The 20,949-nt window shown below is 40.3% G+C and overlaps 1 protein-coding gene across 1 annotated transcript in view; it reads right to left on the minus strand.

Annotated features, from left to right (window-relative positions):
- Positions 1–11,652, minus strand: part of LOC137256474 (corticotropin-releasing factor receptor 1-like) — a 41,486-nt gene extending 29,834 nt beyond the window's left edge. Inside the window, exons 1-4 of the mRNA XM_067794313.1 lie at positions 11,529–11,652; positions 9,006–9,136; positions 7,163–7,260; positions 2,653–2,782 (exon numbers count right to left, since the gene is read on the minus strand). Coding sequence (XP_067650414.1) covers positions 2,653–2,782; positions 7,163–7,260; positions 9,006–9,136; positions 11,529–11,652 — 483 coding nt within the window. The remainder of the gene's footprint in view (positions 1–2,652; positions 2,783–7,162; positions 7,261–9,005; positions 9,137–11,528) is intronic.
- Positions 11,653–20,949: the final 9,297 nt, after the last annotated feature.

Below are 20,949 nucleotides of genomic sequence, written 5' to 3' on the forward strand. Positions count from 1 at the left end.
ATAGATCACGGTTAGATCACGGACCAAACTTTCTCTCTAGCCAGTTGTATCCCCAGGCCATACTAAACAGTTATATCTCTATTCACATATCAGTGAGAGAGTATGATTTTACGCCGCTTTTAGGAACATTCCAGCAGCATCACGGCAGGTGACAGCGAAATTGGTCTTCAAACATTTCACAAATGTGTGGAAGCGAACGTGGGTCTTTGGTGTGACGAGGGAACGCATTAACCACCAGGCCACCCCACTGCCCCCATTCACGTGTGAAATAACATGTCTTGAACAAACTCATGGAAGTAAGACGTCAATTGAATACCATGAATCTTGGTAATAAGCGCAAATGAAAAAAGCCTATTCAAAATACATTTGAAAGTCGAAAGAATGTTTTTTCCTGTTGACATTTGGTTTATGACATTCGAAACTGATATTCATGACAGATGCAACGTATGCCTTCTGTTTATGTAGGAGGAGAAAAATTCTAAAGGCGTGGATGTACCATTTGTGCGCGTATTGCCAAAACAACCTAATGTTATATGAATACTGGACAATTCAGTCAATACATGTCTGAAGTACACCCTCAATCCAGTCCATTACGTCTGTTACAAAGGCTATTTATTTCGTCATTAGACAGTTAACATCGACTGTGGAGTATGTGTTGGGCGTGATAATTCATACAAATTCAATGTAAGATCAGACAGGAAGATGTATGGCGATCATCCACTATGGTCTGACACTGACGATGACATTTCCATCAATCGATGCTGTGTTAGATTGATCAAGGTCAAAGATCGAATATCAATGAACAACACGTCTTTGATGCGAGAGTTGAGAAGGTATTAAGTTGAGCGGCATGTAAAGATGTATTGCCTCTTTATGGACAGTCTGCATGACCGATGTCTTCGAGGGTACAAGCATCAGAGGTTGTGTCTGAACTGACGGTGTGAACCTGACATCAGCAAGTGTTGTGATTTACAACAGGAGCAATATAACGCTATGGATGAAATGAAATGTTAACAAGGCCGGAAAAGTCATTGATTTTTTAATTTTAGAATAATAATCACAGATTCCAGCCCATGATCATTTGATCCTGGCATGGGCAAGGGGATGCAACTCTGAACAATACACAGTTATGTAAATATAGCTCCAGGTCGAGGGGATTGACTACTGTAAGTAGGAATGTCACTCTAATTTGACTGGTGCAAATCCATAATTCAGGGTCTCATAATTCGTATTTCTTATTACAACTGCAAAAGAGGCACACAATGACTGATCCCAAGTTACAAATATGTCTGAAATACGCGCATGAATAAATGGCAATGTGTCATATGAACACATTCGAGTTGCAGCTAATATATGATTTCTCTAAGATTTTATTTGTGCCTTATCATGTGCCAGCTCTACTTAAAATTTACATGCAATACACTGAAAAAGTGTCATCATCACGTTTCGAGTGAATAACCCTGGACCAAGTTCACCAACGGTCAGTCTATTTTTGCAGACATATCGCAAATACAGTATCACACTTACAAGAGCTGTAATCAGTTTACATCAAGTGTGTGTGATGAGGATGCTTAATGATGGGGAGGCTCATTCGTCTAGATTCCGCGTATAGCATCAATCAGTTGAAGTAATTTGTCCAGAAAAAGTCATCTGAAGGAATCATATTATCCTTATCAAACGTTGTACATAGCCAATGAAGCACCCACACGTTTAAGATACACGTACAAATACACATCAAAGGTTACAATCCTGAAATCCCAAAATTTTGTATTTTGTATTTTGGCTTATCAAAATTAGATTTAAAGATATTTATCAGCAAACATGGATGTCAAAAGCTGAAACCTCTTCTTATGCAACCACTTATAACATTTTGAAAAATCTATCTCTCAATTTTGAACCACACATTAATTGTCTGCAGTACAACAACTCCCAATTATTTTCTTCCAAAAGAGACAGGTAGACGTCTACGAATCCAACTGAATCATTGGGACTATACTCTATGTGACTTGAATGAGAAAAGTGATATCCATATATATGTATCTGTAACACATACAAATTAGAAAGGGAAAAAGGGAAATTAGAAAAAGAGAAAGGGAAATATTTATAAAATTAATATCCTGTTTAACATAAATAAGCTAGGAAAGTAATTTTTGTAAGATGATTCTGCCTTTATTTCTGAAACAGTCTCAATGCCTGAAACTACTTCAAAAACTAATGTGGTCGATGTACACTGCTTGTATCATGCCACTTGCATATACATTTATGTTGCACGAATGTAAATATTGTTAATGTACATCTTATGCTGCAGTTTGCAATCTGAATGAATAAAGTTCAGTTCACGACCGAGATCATAATGACATCAAAACAATTACATTTTATGTACCCAATACGTAGCATGCGCCTAATTTCAACAATCTCGCAGCCGCCATGTAGCTGTAATATTGCTGAGTGCGGCAGAAAATTGAACTCACACACTCACTGAAATAAATTCACCCGCTCAGTCCAACGATCTCGCCCGCGTGCATTCATGTAAGGGTGTCCTTTCATGGCTGCAATGGGGTTAAGATGCATCCGATATGGCAACGGACTTCATAAATCCGATGTTTATATATGAACATCTGGTTCCCCAAGCGACACTCAACTGTGACCTACCACGTCCTTGTATGTAGGATAATTCCTGTCTGACACATAGGGCACAAGCAGGATGAGGATGAGGGTAAACCGGAAGATGAAGGACACCACAAGGTTCTTATGGATGGAGATACGGCTGCACTGTAACGACCTGCAACAGATAAACAGAAAGATAATGGCTAACGAAGCCGCACAAGGGTGAAACGTGTGTCATGAATACCAGGGCAGTTTTATTTCAAAACGTAAGGCATTGATAGCAACATTTTACCATAAAGGCATGATGACCATTTATCGGTTCCAAAGGATGGAGAAGAGAGTGCAAGGTGTTCCTGGATCCGCCTATGAGGCCGTATCCATAACAGCCGGTATCACACAAGAGCTCAAGGCCTTACATCGCTTTATGTTTTCTCCATGACATTTAACCAAGGAGTATTGGAGTTAATGACGCATAAACTGTTTGGTAATTCAGTTTCCCGTCTTCTTTCTTCTTCTGGGCAGTCAGTAAGGCCACATGGTGACCTACCACTGACAATATTTATAAAGTTGGAAACTCATGAAATGCAATAAAAACAATAATATAATCAATTAAAGAGTAAATGCTTGAAGATTCCTGTTCCATCTCACAACAACAACGTGGGCTTGGCTATCTTCACCATAAACAGATTTCATCTCCTTATGATTCTGTCGGGCAGTTTAACACTTTAGTTGCAAAAACTTCATAATACTGCACGACTCCGTCTCCTGCCGGCATCGGGTTACCTGTGTTTAGGATGAACTACCAGAAGATTGAATTAGTGAAGCAAGTATTTTCTGGTCCATTAACTAGATAAGAATCACTGATGGTACTATGTTATATTCAACAATATTTCTCACTAAATTCATGGCGATAATTAGAATTTTTTCATATCCCCTCGTAACATGTTAATATTATTGTATTGCTTCAGCGGTTCTACATTTACATGCTAGAAGTAAACCCCGTCTGTGATATTTTAGCTACGTTATTCTTCTTTGACGACTTTTAGAATGAACTGCGGACTCGAAAAGTGTTCATTTGAGTAAGCCCACGTCTGGTGTCCACCGTGATATTGCTGGAATATTGCCTACAATCGGTGTGAAAGTAGTCTCCGTGACTCACGCACATAGTTGAGCAAAATTAACAGCAAGAGTTGCCCGGACTCACAAACAGTTCGATATATCATATGGTTCCTTTTAAGCATGTTCGTTATAAATGCACTTCACTGTACCATTCGAGAAAACGAATACTAACTAATTATGTCGACTTCTTGAACAAACCCTTCAATATATCACATGGTTCCTTTTAAGCATGTTCATTATAAATGTGGTTCACTGTACCATCCGAGAAAACGAATACGGACTAATTATGTCGACTTCGTGAACTCATAGGCTGGAAACGAATCGGCGTCAATAAATTTCCTGACCATAGCAGCGCGCGTGTATGTATCCGCGTAACACCTGTGTTGGTTTATTGCAACCACGAGACACAGATTAAATTTGACACCTGAGACACCTCAGCTATAAAGAATATTTTCCCATGACGGGCCATGGAAGGGTAAGACCAGGTGTCGTCATTTAATACCTTCAAATAATGAGACGCAGCCAGGGTCTTGCAGTGCAGAACGTCCACTCCACTACACTACCTAGACTCATTGTTTTGAACTGCAAACATATCAATACACTTAACATATCTTACTTTTGATGAACGCATTTCAACTGATCCCAACCCCAGTGACCTTCAGACTATACCGTCAAGCCCATGCGACCATTGATGTCACGTATTTGACAGGTGTGAATAGGAAACACTTATGACAAGACATGCACATAGTGAATGAATTGAGTTTTACGCCGCCTTTGGCAATGTTCAAGCACTATCACGGCGAGCTACACCAGATATGGGGTTCATGCATTACAACCGTGTGCGGAATCGAACCTGGGTCTTCGATGCTAACCGCTCTAACCACTGGGCTACCCCACCGCCCCTTTGAGTATATCCCCTCTCCATTTTGACATCTATCCGCCGCCCCTCCTTTCGACATCCGCCATGTCTATCCCATCCTTCCTTCCCTACAATGCGTACTTTTATTCTGAATACCCTTCAGGATTGCATTCAGCCGCTGTCATGGTTTAGCATACATGGTTGTATCAGCCCGTCCTTTGTAACCCGTCACTTCAGCCTGAGTTTGCTTATTAATGGCAGCGAGAACACTACCCACCAGGTACGTGACATTCACGTGATTCCTTACAATGTTCTGGAAGGGACACTAAGTACATTAACGACACCGGGAAGTCATGTAAAAGGGTAAATGTATCACACACTTATGGTGCTTCAGGACCGGAGCGTGTTTGTTAAAGTAATACCGATGTCGTGGCGTATATGGGGAAACTAAACAATCACGGAAAGATGTCTCAATGCTTCCGGTATACAGTGCTGTTTTTCGTTTTTACTTTCATTTACTAACAATATGTCACCAATTATAGAAATCGAATTCTATTCTTAAATTAGAGAAATCAAGTTAATTACTGTTATTACGAACACACAACAACCACACATTTTAGTTTAGTTAATGGGGTCTAAATTCTTTTGATATTCTGCTAAAATGACTTACTTTAATATAGTAGTCTATAACGTTCTCAATGTGCTTATCTTACTGGGATCTATAATTGTTTGGTTCTTCATGAATCGTCCTTACCTACTACAACGACCGAGACAAACCATACATTTAATTACATGGATTCGTTATAATGCATAACCATTAGTGACGTTTATTCCACTTACAAAGAGCTCATTCTTTTGATTTGTTTTCCAACAGCTATCGAGCACGTTATTGTCAGTGCGTGAAATTTGTCAGCACGTGCTTGATATTAAAGCCATTTAAATGAAGGTGATAATATGCTAACACGGAACCCATTGGTGTTCGTAACTGGCTTTAGAAATGTCTGCGATAGTTTCAGGCATCGGGAAATCAAACCCGTCATGTCTCTGGTAATAGTCATTGTCTTGTCTGAGGACTCACCCAAAAAGAGTGAAACGCACGCACGATTGCATGTAATATTAAGCCTGGTAAATAGAATGCGTTAGCATGCCATGACCAGGTGTCCTGTGTAAACGTTATCGTGTTTACTCTGGAGAGAATGGTGTTCTGTATGTTCTATTAGATCACGGCGTCATGATCATAATTTAACCATGTGCATGATTGGCAGCGGACCCTAACACCACGAAAGAGAAGCAACTCTGTACTTTAAGTCGTAGCGTCGTATATCTCTGTGCTGTGTTCCTTTAAAATAGGATTAATTGACATGGAACTATGATTGTTCAAAACGAAACTATTGGACAATTGATAATAAATATATTGTCCCGTGATGTTACAGTCAGATTGTGGAATCAGTCATTTCGTGAAACGACTAAACATGAGAGAATCATTTCAAGAAATGAGTAGGAGGGTCAACCATTTCGCGTCATTTTGTGTGTTACAAGAGTGTATTTTCTGTAATTTGTATTATCATTGATTAAGTGATAGTTATCATTAGGGCACAATGTTTAGGGTTTTGAGTGTGTATTGTGGGTCACTTTCATCATCATATATTTTCAATGGCAATAGTGTTTTAGCCCCAGGCCTTCGTGATAGTGCTCCAGGTACCTACTCTTGGCAATCCTGTACTTCCTGTACGCGAAGATTCTCAGTGAATGACGATATGGTCACGTTTGCTGGAATATTATCGAATGTGCGTTTATATGTACTGGACACAAATAGTTAAGGATGTATGTAAATTTCGAAATTACAAATAATGGTCGATCTATTCATTGCCAGTCTGATGAAATGTCAATCATAAACATACCATTATCCTTAAATTAGTTTGTCCAGTATATAAAGGTTGGTTGTTGTGTTGTGACACGTAAGATAGCACACGGACCTACACAGTCCGTGTGCGATTATACAGTTGTGTGCCTCAAGTTTCAGTTAATATATCTGTTCTCACTGTAAAATGCCAAGATTCTGGTGAGTAAATATTGGATATTTGTGACCCATTGCTTAGACTTGTGATTCAACTGCATTGTACTAGAAATCTGTATTGTGATTCATTGTGACTTGCCCATTGGTTGCTCAATATATTATCGAATGTTTTAGCCTAGCTTGTGTTATAATTTGGCAGGTTCAAAGGGAATTTCTTATACCTTTAGTCACGGCAGTTATTTAACCGCAACATGTATAACAACAATCAACATACTTCAGTCATTTTTTCATGACATTTCATTTCATCTGTATGTGGTATTCAGGGGTTTGTCAGGTGGGGTCAAACAAACAGGTGTAAATGACTCATAGCCAAGCTGAAGTATAACGGTCGGTGCCACAATAGTGTTAACGGTTACTGACTAAAGAAACTGTGAAATTGTGATCAACTTTTATAAATTAACTTATTACACAAAATTTCACGAAATTACTGATTTCACAATCGGGACTGTAACATATATCTAACGGAATGTCCGGGTTATGTTTATTTATTGGACAATTACCTGAAGTAGCAGAAGATGAAGAGAGTGATGATGAGGAAGGTGAGGGAGATGATACTGCCAGCATAGTAGACGTCCGTCAACACATTGGCCAGCTCCACCTGCAACAAACATCACGGAATCAGCCAACAGTCAGGGCGTGGCTACTATACTCAGAACGCGTTTAACATGTGTATCACCGACAGTCGTCAAGCTGGGGTCACTCAGAGGCCCACAAAGACTCAACATACGCACATGTATCGACACTCTGTTACCATCTGGGGGTGTTCATTAAGTCATCAACGCCTCAAACATGCATAGTTTCAGCAGGCAATCGCGAAGTTCTATTCAATAAACACCCTCCTATACAATACCTCTGACATTCACACCTTCAGGGAACGTTACAGTAAGTTCCGAAAATAACTACCACTGTCAGCAATGATTGAATTACGACTACTCGTGGGAGTATAATTATGGCGCTTATAGTCGATAAACATTTCCTTGGATTCGTTAAGTTAGGGGTTGCCTGTGTATTCCAGAAAGTTGAGACCTCTATCTCTCTCTCTCTCTCTCCCTCCCCCCCCCCTCTCTTTCTCTCACACATACACATACATACGCATGTGTGCGTTGCAAAGGTAATCTTGATTACGCTTAACCAAACGTCACTTCTGCTCAACTTTTGAATATCAGCAAGAAGACAAAGGCATCAATACCTACACCCCACCCACCCCCTGGCGCAGCGGTAAAATATTCTTCATGAATGTGTCGTATTATGATTATATCAATGACAGAGTGAAAGGAGAGTATTGTAAGGACCACATGTGTACCATAAGCTATCGTAAATAGTTTACGAGATATGTTTAGGACAGAGTATGCGGTGGCACGGACGCAGGTACGAACGGGCGCACGCACGTACGGTTATCGTCCACTTTAACAAGGTTCAGATGGATGGCAGTTGATTACTATTTCTGCAGCAGTGGCGTCAGCATTGGCGTCTGCCTACTGACTGGCTTGATTTAAGAAGCACCAATTTATTACCGCGTGATTGGAACCCAGACACCCCCAAGTCAAAACGCACGTGGTTTCAACAACAGGGTTGTTTATGACGTTTATTTACAAAACAAGGCGCTGACAGAGGTATTCACACACTTTTCACGGATTATAGGTGCTAAAGGAAAGTAAACCGACCTTTCATCTCGAGCCAGGGGAAGAAAATCGTGTTGTAATTTTTCACGTTAAACAATGTATAGGTGTTTGCGCGGTTGCTTGCCCGTGAAGATCTGTGTTAGCTTTGATCTCCAACAATCTAAGCTAGGGAAAAGGCGACTAACGGATCGGGTGGTCCGAGTCGGTAACTTGGTTGCTACATGTCATTGTAACCCAAATGAGTAGATCGATGACTACACTGTTGATCTCTGGATTGTCTGATCAAAACTCCGTTAACTACAGACCAACGCCATATAGCTAGAATATTGCTGAATGCGGCGTAAAAGAAACTTCATTCACTGGTGTGGTTGTTACGGGTTGGTCAGGATAGCTTACCCTTGTCACGGACACCAATACATTTCCATTTCCCAAAGTTACCATTTTCAAAGTTATTTTTTCCTTTTACAAGAAAACACTTCTGAGGATTGTTAAGGCCAGAAATGTATTTGTCCTGAAGTTTTACATTCTATACCTCACTGTTTTGACTTCGAACCGACCAGTACTTCTTCGTTAGATTTCAATATCCTTAACGACTTTCGGTCTAGAAGAAATGGAACCCCAACCTTCCACCCTCCTGGCAGGACGCTTTGTCCACCGGGCCGCTATCCTTCTCAAGTTCGTTAACCGTTTTTGAAGTACAGTCATGCCCACTGGCACCTACCTGTACGCCATCATCATCGAAAGGTAAAAGGTCATCGGGCTTGCGCACATAGTCCCCACAGGCAGTGTAGTTGGTCCAGCTGCCATTCTCCCACTTCCCATTGGCTGAACATCTGCGATGTGCGAGTAAGACTGCAAAAAAAATAAATAAATAAATAAAAAAATAAAAATAAAAAAATGAAATAAATAAAACAAATAAATAAATAAAATAAGTAAAAAATAGAATTGATTTCAAACACTTGGCACTTTTATATGTAACATACGAGCATGCATTAAAAAAAGTTTAATAACTGCAATCGAAAGCATAAAAACCTTTTTCATTTTACGGTTCCGACTGTACTACATGCTTGTATTTTTTAGTTGAGTTTTACATCGCATTGGCAATATTTGATCATGTCTGCATACGTAAACTGAGTTTAGTTTTACGCCACAATGCCAGTTATATGGCGGCGGTCTGTAAATAATCGACAGTCCAGTGATCAACAGCATGAGCATTGACCTGCGCAATTAGGAACCAATGACATGTGCCAACCAAATCAGTGAGCGTGACCACCTGATAACGCTGGTCGCCTCCTCCGACAAGCTAGTGTCATGCTTTTATGAAGGCCTAGTCTGTCCCGCGCCTTCACGGGTAGCATGCGTAAATATTTTAAGTACAAAGATTAATTGAGTTTTTTTTTTTTTTTTTTTTAAAAATACGTATCAATTATATTTTGATATACAAACAGGAAAACAAAACAACAAGCAACCGTAAACAACAAGCAATCGTCATTAACTTGACAAGTTTGCATTTTTTCGTACAGACCAACTTCCCTGAGGTAGTTAACAAGGAGATGCACGCTCGTGCGTGAAAACAGATCTTTCAGCTTTATCACTCCATAATGTGAATACCTTGCATTTGAAAAGTCCATACAGTCAATCAGAATACGCTTGGTGGTGAACGCTTCATCGCGCGGGATACACATAGGAGTTGTATCTACATCTGTTTCCAGCAGACAGTGATATCAGTGATATCAGCCACTATCCAATCAGTGCTCTCCTGGAATAGCTTGTTGGTCCATATGCTTGATGGACGTAAAACTACACTTATGACGAACTCCACTAATGTCAGTTCGTCATGACCGCAGTTCGTTATAGTGAGTGAGTTTAGTTTTTTTTCCAGCTATAAGGCGGCGGTCTGTAAATAATGGAGTCTGGACCAGACAATCCAGTGATCAACAACATGAGCATCGATCTGCGCAGTTAGGAACAGATGACATGTGTCAACCAAGTCAGCGAGTCTGACCACCCGATCCCGTTAGTTGCCTCTTACGACAAGCATAGTCGCCATTTTTGGCAAGCATGGTTTGCTGAAGGCCTATTCTCCCCCGGGACCCTCACGGGTCAGTTCGTCATAAACGCATTCGTTACTAAGGTAGTTCACTGCATTAATTCTTTATACATCGGCGTTTGTGAAAAGATTATAGCTAAAATGGATAGAATAGTGACGTCATTTGTGTTGTTCTATGACGTGTCTATATTTGTAAAATGTGTCAGTGACCTCAGTCGTTTTGTTGCTGGAAGTAAATGCTTCTAAACCGATGCCGCTATTTTTATTCTTATTTTATTAAAACTTCTACTCATTTTAGCTAGAATAACGGTAACGCTATTTTTCAGGGCATTAGCATTTGCAGAAGACCTCGGTCTTTTCAACTGCCCTCCTTCGTCGGGCAGTTAATGAAAGACCTCAGGCTTCTGCAAATGATAATGCCCTGAAAAATAGCGTTACCCTTATAATAACAACTGTGTCTGTGTGCGTGCCGCAGTGTGTGCGTATGTGCTTGCGTGTGTGTAGACAAGGTTGCAAGGCTCACGAAGATGAGCTTCCGGTACACTCACATCCTCCGTTTTAGGTATTATACTCGGCAAAATCTATAGCAAACGTATAATTGGTACCCGGGATTAGAAACGTGTGTGATAGCTGTGTGGCCACACGGTAGCAGGCTATTCTAAAGTAGTTCTGTTGTAACGTATTATTGTCGTTTTACTTAATGGATCCTGTGACGTGTTTGACAACGAGCCCGCATCAGCGCAGACATATGTTGTTTCTCGGAATATCAACCACGTTTTTATCCAGTTCAGAACACCGTCTCCAGCTCGAATACTGCGATGTGCCACATACAAAAAAAACCAACTTTCTCCGTCTCCCAGTCATGTAGGTGTCCTTTAGTTTGAACGTTTAAGAGAGAGTCTGTTTAAGTCCGTTTTAGACAAGAACGGTAATGTATGTGTGACATACAGTGGGTAAGTTGGCACATGGCTCATGGAACTTAATGTACACATGATGCAATGTCGTTCGAAATGTTACCTTTCTTAGCCGAACAATGAACCGCTGGTCAACCAGGTACCAGTTGCAGTATCTCACCGACTAAACAGCCAAGACCCACACTGATGTAATATGTGCTTTCGTTCTATTTAGATTCAGACACGCCATGGAGAAACCAAACCGTTTATAGTTCACTCACTAACTCTATGCAATACTTACGTGAATCGTTGAAGCCGTAGATTGTCGGACATGGCCCATACACAGTGGTGTTTGCCGGGGTAGCTGGCCAGCACTTGTAGTTGTCCCACTCCGGGGGACAGTAGATGCCTGCAACATACATCATCTTTGTCGTCAAAGGAAACAAGATGTTTCGGGGACAGTGAATACCTGCTATACTCTTAATCCATCATCATCATCGTCACCGTCTTCATCATCATGATCATCGTCATTGTCGCCGTCGTAATGATCATCGTCTACGTCGATATGATGATGACCATCACCATCAATGAGGGAGTGAGTGAGTTTAGTTTTACGCCGCGCTCAGCAATATTCCAGCCATATATCGACGGTCTGTAAATAATGGAGTCTGGACTAGACAAACCAGTGATCAACAACATGAGCATTGATCTGCGCAGTTGGGAACGGATGACGTGTGCCAACCAAGTGAGCGAGCCTGACCACCCGATCCCGTTAGTCGTCTCTTACGACAAGCATAGTCGCCTTTTATAGCAAGCATGGGTGCTGAAGGCCTATTCTATCCAGAACCTTCACGGGGCATCACCATCGATGACCTTGGATGATGTATATTATTCAGTGCCTACCAGTTCGGCAAAGATACACGCAGAAGGGTCATGTATCAAACTGGGGCTATGATCAACAACAATGAGATTAATTCACGATTAAAGTACAAAGTTTCAGTCCAATGATCAAAAACTAGTGTTCATTCACTGACGTGGCTGACACAAATTAGATGTATCTGCAAAATGCAAGATTGAGATAAGAGTTCGTTGTCACAAAAAATCCCAAAACAAAACTACACACAAAAAGCGCAATAGCTGCGTCTTCGAAATTGATACGGTGTTGTATGAATCTAATACTGCACAGATGGCAAACTGTTCATATTCATTCGTACTTGATGTACATCACGTAAATGTCACCTGACTCACGTTTTGAGTCCAATCAATCCCAACAGCTCATACAAAACGGTAGAAGAATTATACAACACGTGTCTTCGAACTGATGCCACGTGAAAACCATACACATGTAATAAAAAAAACATGCTGCATTATCTATCGTTTCCAATGTTCCAGTTTTATGTTCTGATGACAAAAGGTGTAGGGACAGATTGTATTTGCTTTTCGTAACATTTGTTTGTCATGTACAAAATTCTGACGGAAACATGATGGAAGGGTGATTGTAAACATGGACAAATATAAGGACACCCTTACGTCCATTAAGAAAACAAGGCAACATTTCACTCAGAGTGGCAGTGACGTCTGATTTCTAGTCACATGATTCCTGCAAGCTTTGGCATAGTCATTTTAAGTAACAAGAGGAAACAAATGCACACTCCATAAACATGTATATAACCCTAATTCTAAACGTTAAATTAGTTAATTGAGAGGATATTGTTACGAGAGTGTGTTTTCTGTGACTTGTATTGTTACTGATTAAGTGACGGTTATTATTAGGTGACACTGTTCAGAGTTTTGAGCCATAGTTAATATGGGTCACATTTCGCATCATCTGTAATAGTGTTTTCGGGGTACGCCTTTGGGTAGCGCTTTAGAGTTGCCTCCCTTTGGTGTGTTTTGACGTTTGGCAAAACATGAGGTCGATCGCGAAGGTTCTGTATGAATGCTCAAGAATCAGTGACTGTGTATAGATAAGGTCGGTTGTTGTGTTGAAGGACACACACAGAGACCTACCCTACTGGAGTTGTGTCGTCATTCGACCTATCTACATGTGTCTGCCACTTCGTCTGATTGCCAACATCGACCTACACCCAAGACTGACAGCTCGCCATTAAACATTGAGTATAACTGTTTCTTACTCTAAAACCACGATTGTGGTGCGTTGATATTATATTTGTGACCCATTACCTTAGATTTGACTCAGTTGCATTGTACTAGACACCTCTATTGTGAATAGTTGAATCCTACTTTTTGTCTGCTCAGTACATAATATTGAATAATTTAGACTTGTCTGTGTCATATTTTGCTGGTTCTGATGTTATTTCTTATACTTTTGTCACGGCAAATTATTAACCGGAACAAAACTATTTAATTAGCAATATCCATGAAACGAACGAACTTTACATTTTGAAACCAGTACTTCAGGGTGACAAGCGAACCACTTTAAATAGCACTTTGAACCACCGCCCTTACTTTGAAAGGAGAAATTTGGAAACTTCAGTTGCTCATGTGATTTTGTCTAATGGCTAGTTTCTATATTATGACAAGTAGAAGACATCAAAAAGGTATGGCGACGTCCGTCAGTGGTAGAGATGAGACCTAAACGATTATGAGACTACGACAACGAAAGAACCGTCCAAGGTAGATTATCCATGGGGACGGAAGCCGCGAAGAAACAGTTCTTACAGGGACACCCTTGTGACAGGGGTTAATCACGGTCGGGATTGAGTTGGAACAGTTGTCGCACCTGTCATGTCAAGTGTAAGCTGATTGCCAGAGAAGGCCAAGAATGTCTAAGATCGTAGGACGTTTATAGCATTTGGTTAAGCCTACGAGGAGACAAGCCAAGAATAATTAGGAGGGCAAACATGAGCACATCGGCAAGAAGTTCCTGTGTCCACGTCTGTAGGGACTCGGGCGTTCATGCCGCCGAAGACGTTTCATTTCACTTTGTATGCATGTTGATTTGCATACCCAATAATTGTTTTAATCTCATATTTGGTCTGATTTCGTTTCTAGTTTTACTTGTACCATCATAAGCTGTTTGGTTGCAGTAACGCCAGCACATACATCTAACTGAAAGACTGCCTCACTTAAGATCTCACGTGTCGTTGCTACATCGTCGAGACCCTGATCTTCTGTCCATAACTGACACCCACTAACACGGGCCTTGGCGACTGTATTAGCACAAACTGCTCGGATATCACTAAATGTCAAATGCGGTATCATTTGTATGTTGAGATGTTATTCCACTCTGTAAATAACAGTCATGTTTAACGCCAAGCTCTGATAAGCTTTTCAGTTTTAATACCAAACGTGCACGCCATCGACTGTAATAATGTCCAACGGAAGAGGGCAATACGCCCTGGGTTGAAAGCCTAGATTCTTTGCAATTGCTGTTCCATCCCCAGGAGCTTATAAAGCAGCAACGTTGATGTTAATTTTTTTAAAAAAAAACAAACAAAAAAACAAAAACAATATAAAGGCGTTACCATCTGTGACACTGACTTTCTGCTGATTGTAACCGGGATTGAAATCAAAAGAGGTACTTGATTCAGCGTCCGTCTCGGCTGATACACTATGCAGTGGAAGAGCTTTGTACATGTGTGTCAATGAGAAAACACTTGCTATGGAGGCACAAGTCGTTCTGTGTGATGAGGCTCATTTGCAGCCATCGAACCTGACAAGACGCTAATAGTGCTGGGAATTGTCACTTGTCTGAGACTGGTATTGATCGAACGATGACCCTATAGAGAATGGTTATTAGACAGCAATGGCAGGGGCTTTCAGAGGCTTTTGAGAGAATAAAGTATTTGGTCATATTGTTGTAGGTTGTCAGCTGGCGATGTTGTTAGTCACACCGAAGATGAAGCACACATTAATGAAGAGACGACGTTACAAAAGTAAGCATACATGAGCTGACAACTGTCTCCGTGGAGTTGTTGGTGCCAGTGGCTGAGTGGGTTTGATGGCGTGTTGAACAATACGGCAGTAAGATCACGGCGTCAGCTAATTGTTGGGAGGTAACCAACGAGGACCAGGTGGCAGGCGATTTACTATTGTGATGGATTCAGAGGGGTTAAACAAACACAGCTACCTCACCTGAGTAACTAGCCAGTATTAAAATGAGAAAAATAATACGAATAGTATTAACAGTATACAATATGGTATAGAAAATGAACGCGTATGAAATTGTTGACACATACAGAAACAACAAACGGTCAACAACAAACAAGATGAGTGTAACTTTATAACTTGAAAATGATGTACCAGAGTGAGAGGGAGAGGGAAGACATGAAATGCGCCTCACAGATTGTACCCATGTAGGGAATCGAACCCGGGTCTTCGGTGTGACGAGCAAACGCCTTAACCACTAGGCTATCCGACACTCAGAGTAATGATATTGATGTGCTGCAGATAGATGAGGAGAATTTCGTCATTTAGTTGTGCAAGGACACCTCGAGAATCCTTGAATCCTACAGTCATATGAATAATGATTCTTGTTCCATCAGCACGCTAAAAGCTGAGGTAAAGTGATGAAATATACCTGAAGACTTAGCACAGAAAACTGCACTACTGAAGATGCAAGATATGTCATTAATTCTATAGAATGCATCTCCTGATTAACGCATCTGCAACTATAAATGAGCAATGCATGACATAAAATTATTACAGTATCTTAGTACAAAGGAAATCAAAATGATGATGATTATTGATGGGCCTTGCATGTACTCATATAGACCGACGTAATGACTTACAACATTCTTTGAGCACGATCTGCCCTTAATGGCAGAACGAGAAAGGTATTTAACTACCTCAATAATAGTAGTGGAAGGCCCTTCATCGCAGTGATGAGATATCTTCAGTTGTCATTAGGAACATCAGTTGCAATGGTCTGATTGGTGAGAGGAGCCACCGAAAGATAACTCTTGTATTGATTCCTAATGGCGTCCTTGTAGTCTGTCGAAGCGTGTTGTCATCAATATTTTGTAAACTACCGTCTTTTATCACCCAAGGGACGGTGCCGAGCAGTGAAAGGATTCGCTCTTTACGTAGAAGATTCCCAACATTGGTTCAATGAGTGTTCAGAGACATTATCGCCCTTTCAAGCGCGATACTTGTATAAAATGAATATTGTGAGAAAATGACCCAAAAATCAAAATTAAATCCATAAACCAGCTATAAAACGTGATGAATGATTACGAAAAGCTACTCTGTGTGTATACATAAACTTGAAAGGCTACGTACATCTGCTTGCACTATTAAACCTGCTACAAGGGATGCCTATTTTGTACTTCATCATCAGTGAAAGTTGAGACCGTTTTAGCAGCTGAAGCTGAGATTTATATTTATTTGGCAACGCCAAATGGATCTGTTGTAAGTAGCAGCTTTGCCCGAGATGTCAAAAAGAGAGAACAAAAGGTTCAAATTGGCAAAAAAGTCCATGCTACGATATCTAAAGGAAAACACTTTTATGTAGGTGAGATTCATGCCAGCACACCTGCTATGTTATTGAACGTGTTACCTGTTTATCAGGACAAAACGCGCACAGATGTTTCACACCTTAATATTTTACGGAGGTATACATATCCACCTGCAGTTTTATATTTTGTGTTGAGTATTCTTGACTACATAAACAATTCGTATACTGTTACCAGCAGTAGTGTGCTAAGATTTCTCCTTTCATGGAAACTTTGTTTTCAAATAGGCCATGTTGCTTTCCAAAAACTCGACATAACAAGTATATCTAATTTGTACATCAAGATGAAAAAATAAAGGTCGAATAAGGAAAACTGACATCATTTCCTTATTCTCTTCTCATTATTCCGTCAGTGGTACAACCACAAATTCTAAGGAGGCAATGTCAACAACAGGCAGTTCATCAACAGTACTTCAAGCTTCTAGCCGCGATTATGAAGATAAAACCACATGAAACGAAGACGAGTCTACATGGGTTCCGTTGTTATTGACAGCTAAATAAGAAAGTAAGATTAAACAACGTAGGCCCAACAGATACAAGCAAACCTCATATGACGTTAAAGTAACGTTAACGTGAGGTTAATAGGGTCTTGAACTATCACACAAAAACCACCTGTTCAAACATCGGTGTGAATAAGTGAGTTTGCCTTTCTAAGTGTTTTTCAGTTTCATCTCTGCGTGTCAGACTATTTTGAGAGGCACGTAAGTGTTTTTCAGTTTCATCACTGCGTCTCAGATTATTATGAGAGGCATGTGTAAGTGAGAACAGTTTTACACAACACTCAGTACTACTCCAGTGACGCTCATATACGTACGCATGTGAGCCTATGTTAGATGACTCTGCAATATTCCAGCTGTAATCGACTCTTGGCCATACAATCCAGTGATTAACAGCATGAGCATCGACATACTCATACGAGATACGATGACATGAATTATGTCAAACAATACGTCAAAATTCCATAGAATTTTGATTAACTGATATCCTTTGAAAAATAATCCCCCTTAATTCATCTGTGAAGATCAAAGCCAGGATTCCGTCACCATTCACAACCAAAGTTCAAAAGGCAGTAAGTTGATATCAGCTTACAAACTCACGTAGCATCCGTTGAAGGAATGCTGGAAAATGTTAGTCAATGTCTGTATGAATAATTACGCATAACTGGTTTCCAAAGTTAACATTCCCGTGCTGACAGGCGAATAATAAGTAACGGTTTACAAGACGGTTTGCAAGTCTAAAAACACAGAAATCTTCTTTGACGAGCAGCGAAAAAGTTTGACGTGGTCCTGAAACTTTCACAGGAAGAAAGTAAAAAGCTTGTATCAGCATGTCAACCATCCTCCACGACCTCACATCGTCGACAATCTTTGATGCTGTCTCACTTGTTGAAAATATTTCGCTGGATTTCGCTGAAGATGCTTGTTCATTCTCTCTGAAAGACAACCGTCAATGAAAAGCTTGTCTGGAGACTGGTTACAGATGCGCTGTTTGGCTCCCTGACAAGCGTTAAAGCTTTTAGTTTGCAGTTTGTGGCGAAGAATAAAAATAAGAGTAAGATAAAAACAAGAATAAGAATAAAAACATGTTTACTGTAGAAAGATATTTAAAGGTCCGATGTGGAAGACATTTTTGTTAAAGACAAATTATGTCAGTAATGTATATGCAAGAGTTCGTAAAAGAGATTAAATTCAGATTGCTCACGAAGAATAGGACGAGTAGAAAATGGCAAGTCGACTGACATAATGAAATCACGTAGAAAATTGTCGACGATGGATGTTACGAAAAACGTCAAGTCCATCATGCACATTTATTCCACTGGCGGCTGTACTAACTTACACTCTTGGAATACAAAGTTGGTAGTAGAGATAACATACTTCAAACTACCGCTAAAACAAGAATACACTCAAAATATGAAATAATCAAGCCATTACAAAATTTGGCGAAAGGTTACACATCTGGAAACATTGGCGAAAATTAAAGCAAACGTCCAGCAGAAAGAGCACAAGGATAGCGTAATAAATGATATAGTTACCGAATAACCATATCTTGTTTGGTTCATTTTCGGTCTCATCGACCATTGGACACCGAACAAAGGACGACAAGTGACAGAGGTGGAGACAACGGCGGCACCTTCCGGACCTGGAGACTCGTGAAGATCCGCCCTAGAATTGATCTTCAGTAACCCATGCGTGTCACAAGAGGTGACTAACGGGATCGGGTGGTACGGCTCGCTGACTCGGTTGACCGATGTCATCTTATACAAAATGCATACATGTTCGATGTTCATGCTATCAAGGACTATTGATCATTGGTCTTATATTTCAGAAGGAATGGACCATTCCATGTCATCGAATCCAAGCTGTGCAGATAGATGATTGTAATGTTGATCACCGCATTGCCTGGTCCAGACTCGATTATATACAATATTGGCGAGTCACTCACTCTCGGTGGTCACCGGTCCACCTGGCAATACGTGATTAGGTTAGACAACTAATTAATTGCTGAGTTGGGCAAAGACACAACTGGTCGCAGTTATACTGCAAAGACTTGACTCAGATTATCTTAACGATATGTAAGTACAACCGTGGAAAATTAAAGCTGTCTAAATGGTTTTAGATGGGTAATCGCGAATCACGACCTCATGAACCCTAGGAACCTAGAAACATCACGATTGTAATTATCAATTTAAATAAAAATATATTTCTGTATTATATCTTGTGGTCTTCAAGAATTAACGTAAATCCTCTACATAAGCCTTCCAAAAGAGACGCTAAAGTTTGTCATCGTCAAGAATACAAACACGGCTGAAGAGCATTTCAAGCATCTAACTGCGCATAGAAATTTTAAGTGCCGTTGGTGCAAACATTCTATTCATGTAAAATGTTGGTGACTTGGACTTTAATTCAATGTGTTGCAAATTTCTAAGCTCCTCTGGTGTTGCATCCTGGAGGCAGCGTCGTAAATAGAAAACCCAATGCCAACAAGGGAGATGGGTAATGAGGAACCGGTCAATAGATGGCGATGTGGCGAAAAGGTTACCCGCATGTAGGTGACTGGTAAAAAAGAAGACGTTTTGAGTTTTTATAAGCAATTATAAAAAGTTTATATGTCCTTACCGAATTATCCTCGGTGTCTGACAATTAGATATATCCGAGGTGAAGAGACTTAGGGTATAACATCTCGCTCAAGGTAATTGCATTTCCGAAGCAACGCCATGCATATGCGTGTGTATCTGCCTGTAGTGGATATTCACTCACACATATTATAATGACTCCGAGTTGATGAGGTATTCTATGATCCTGTATTTCCGAGCTGCACGCATGTTGACAACAAGCACTATCTTTTAACATCTCTTCTACAACGCGACTTCAGATCTATCCGCAGACCTTCGGGTTTGCTAGCAACCAAAGAGGCAGTCGGCAGTGGTGCTGTACAGTCTTTACTTGTTATCCTTTCAGCTAGAAAGGTTATCCAACATATCTGATAAGTGATTAGTCACATTTCCCTCTTCACGGGAGTAAACAAATGACGTGATCTGGTCTACCAGTCGTCCTACTTCCATTTGTGTAAAAGCCGCGGTGGCTGAGTGGGTTAGATGTCCCTGCGATATGGCTTCGAATCCCGGTCGGAACACAACGTAACAAGAGTACTTGAAACAATAATTTACTGAGAAAGTAATCTCAAACATATTTATATGTTACATATTACTTGGAAGTCCAATATTACAATCTACACGGTTATAGTGTACAACTAGTTCCCTTTGATTTTTTAGGAAGATGTCCATGCTGTCAGTGCTTTGACCTGAGAAACGTCATGCCTGCTTATGATAGACGGAATAGATAAAACAGCGAAGATAGAAATCCATAGGCTTACGAAGAACCCCACATTAGTTCCCCAACCGACTGCACAATCTCACGCGAATATTAAAGCGTATTTACTGTTCAAAGAGTTAACTGAAGGTGTCTGAAGTTCAACGCGAGTTTGCTGTTATTTTTCAAACGCAAGCTAAGATTTGTTGACAACAATACGCGCTTTAACACAAAAACTAACTGAGAATTAGATGACCTAATGCATTCAACTGATTGATCAGTAGAAAACTGCGTCATCGAGGTAGTGACGTAACGTATTACTACGCACATATTTGTGACGTCATACATATGTGGGCACATCCAAGTTTAGTTTCATCATCTGTTGCAAATGAAATCGCATATCTTTTTACAAATTATAAACTAAGAATGCCACTGTA

This window comes from Haliotis asinina, chromosome 11 (genome assembly GCF_037392515.1).
Source record: "Haliotis asinina isolate JCU_RB_2024 chromosome 11, JCU_Hal_asi_v2, whole genome shotgun sequence".
In the NCBI taxonomy this organism is placed as follows: domain Eukaryota; kingdom Metazoa; phylum Mollusca; class Gastropoda; order Lepetellida; family Haliotidae; genus Haliotis; species Haliotis asinina.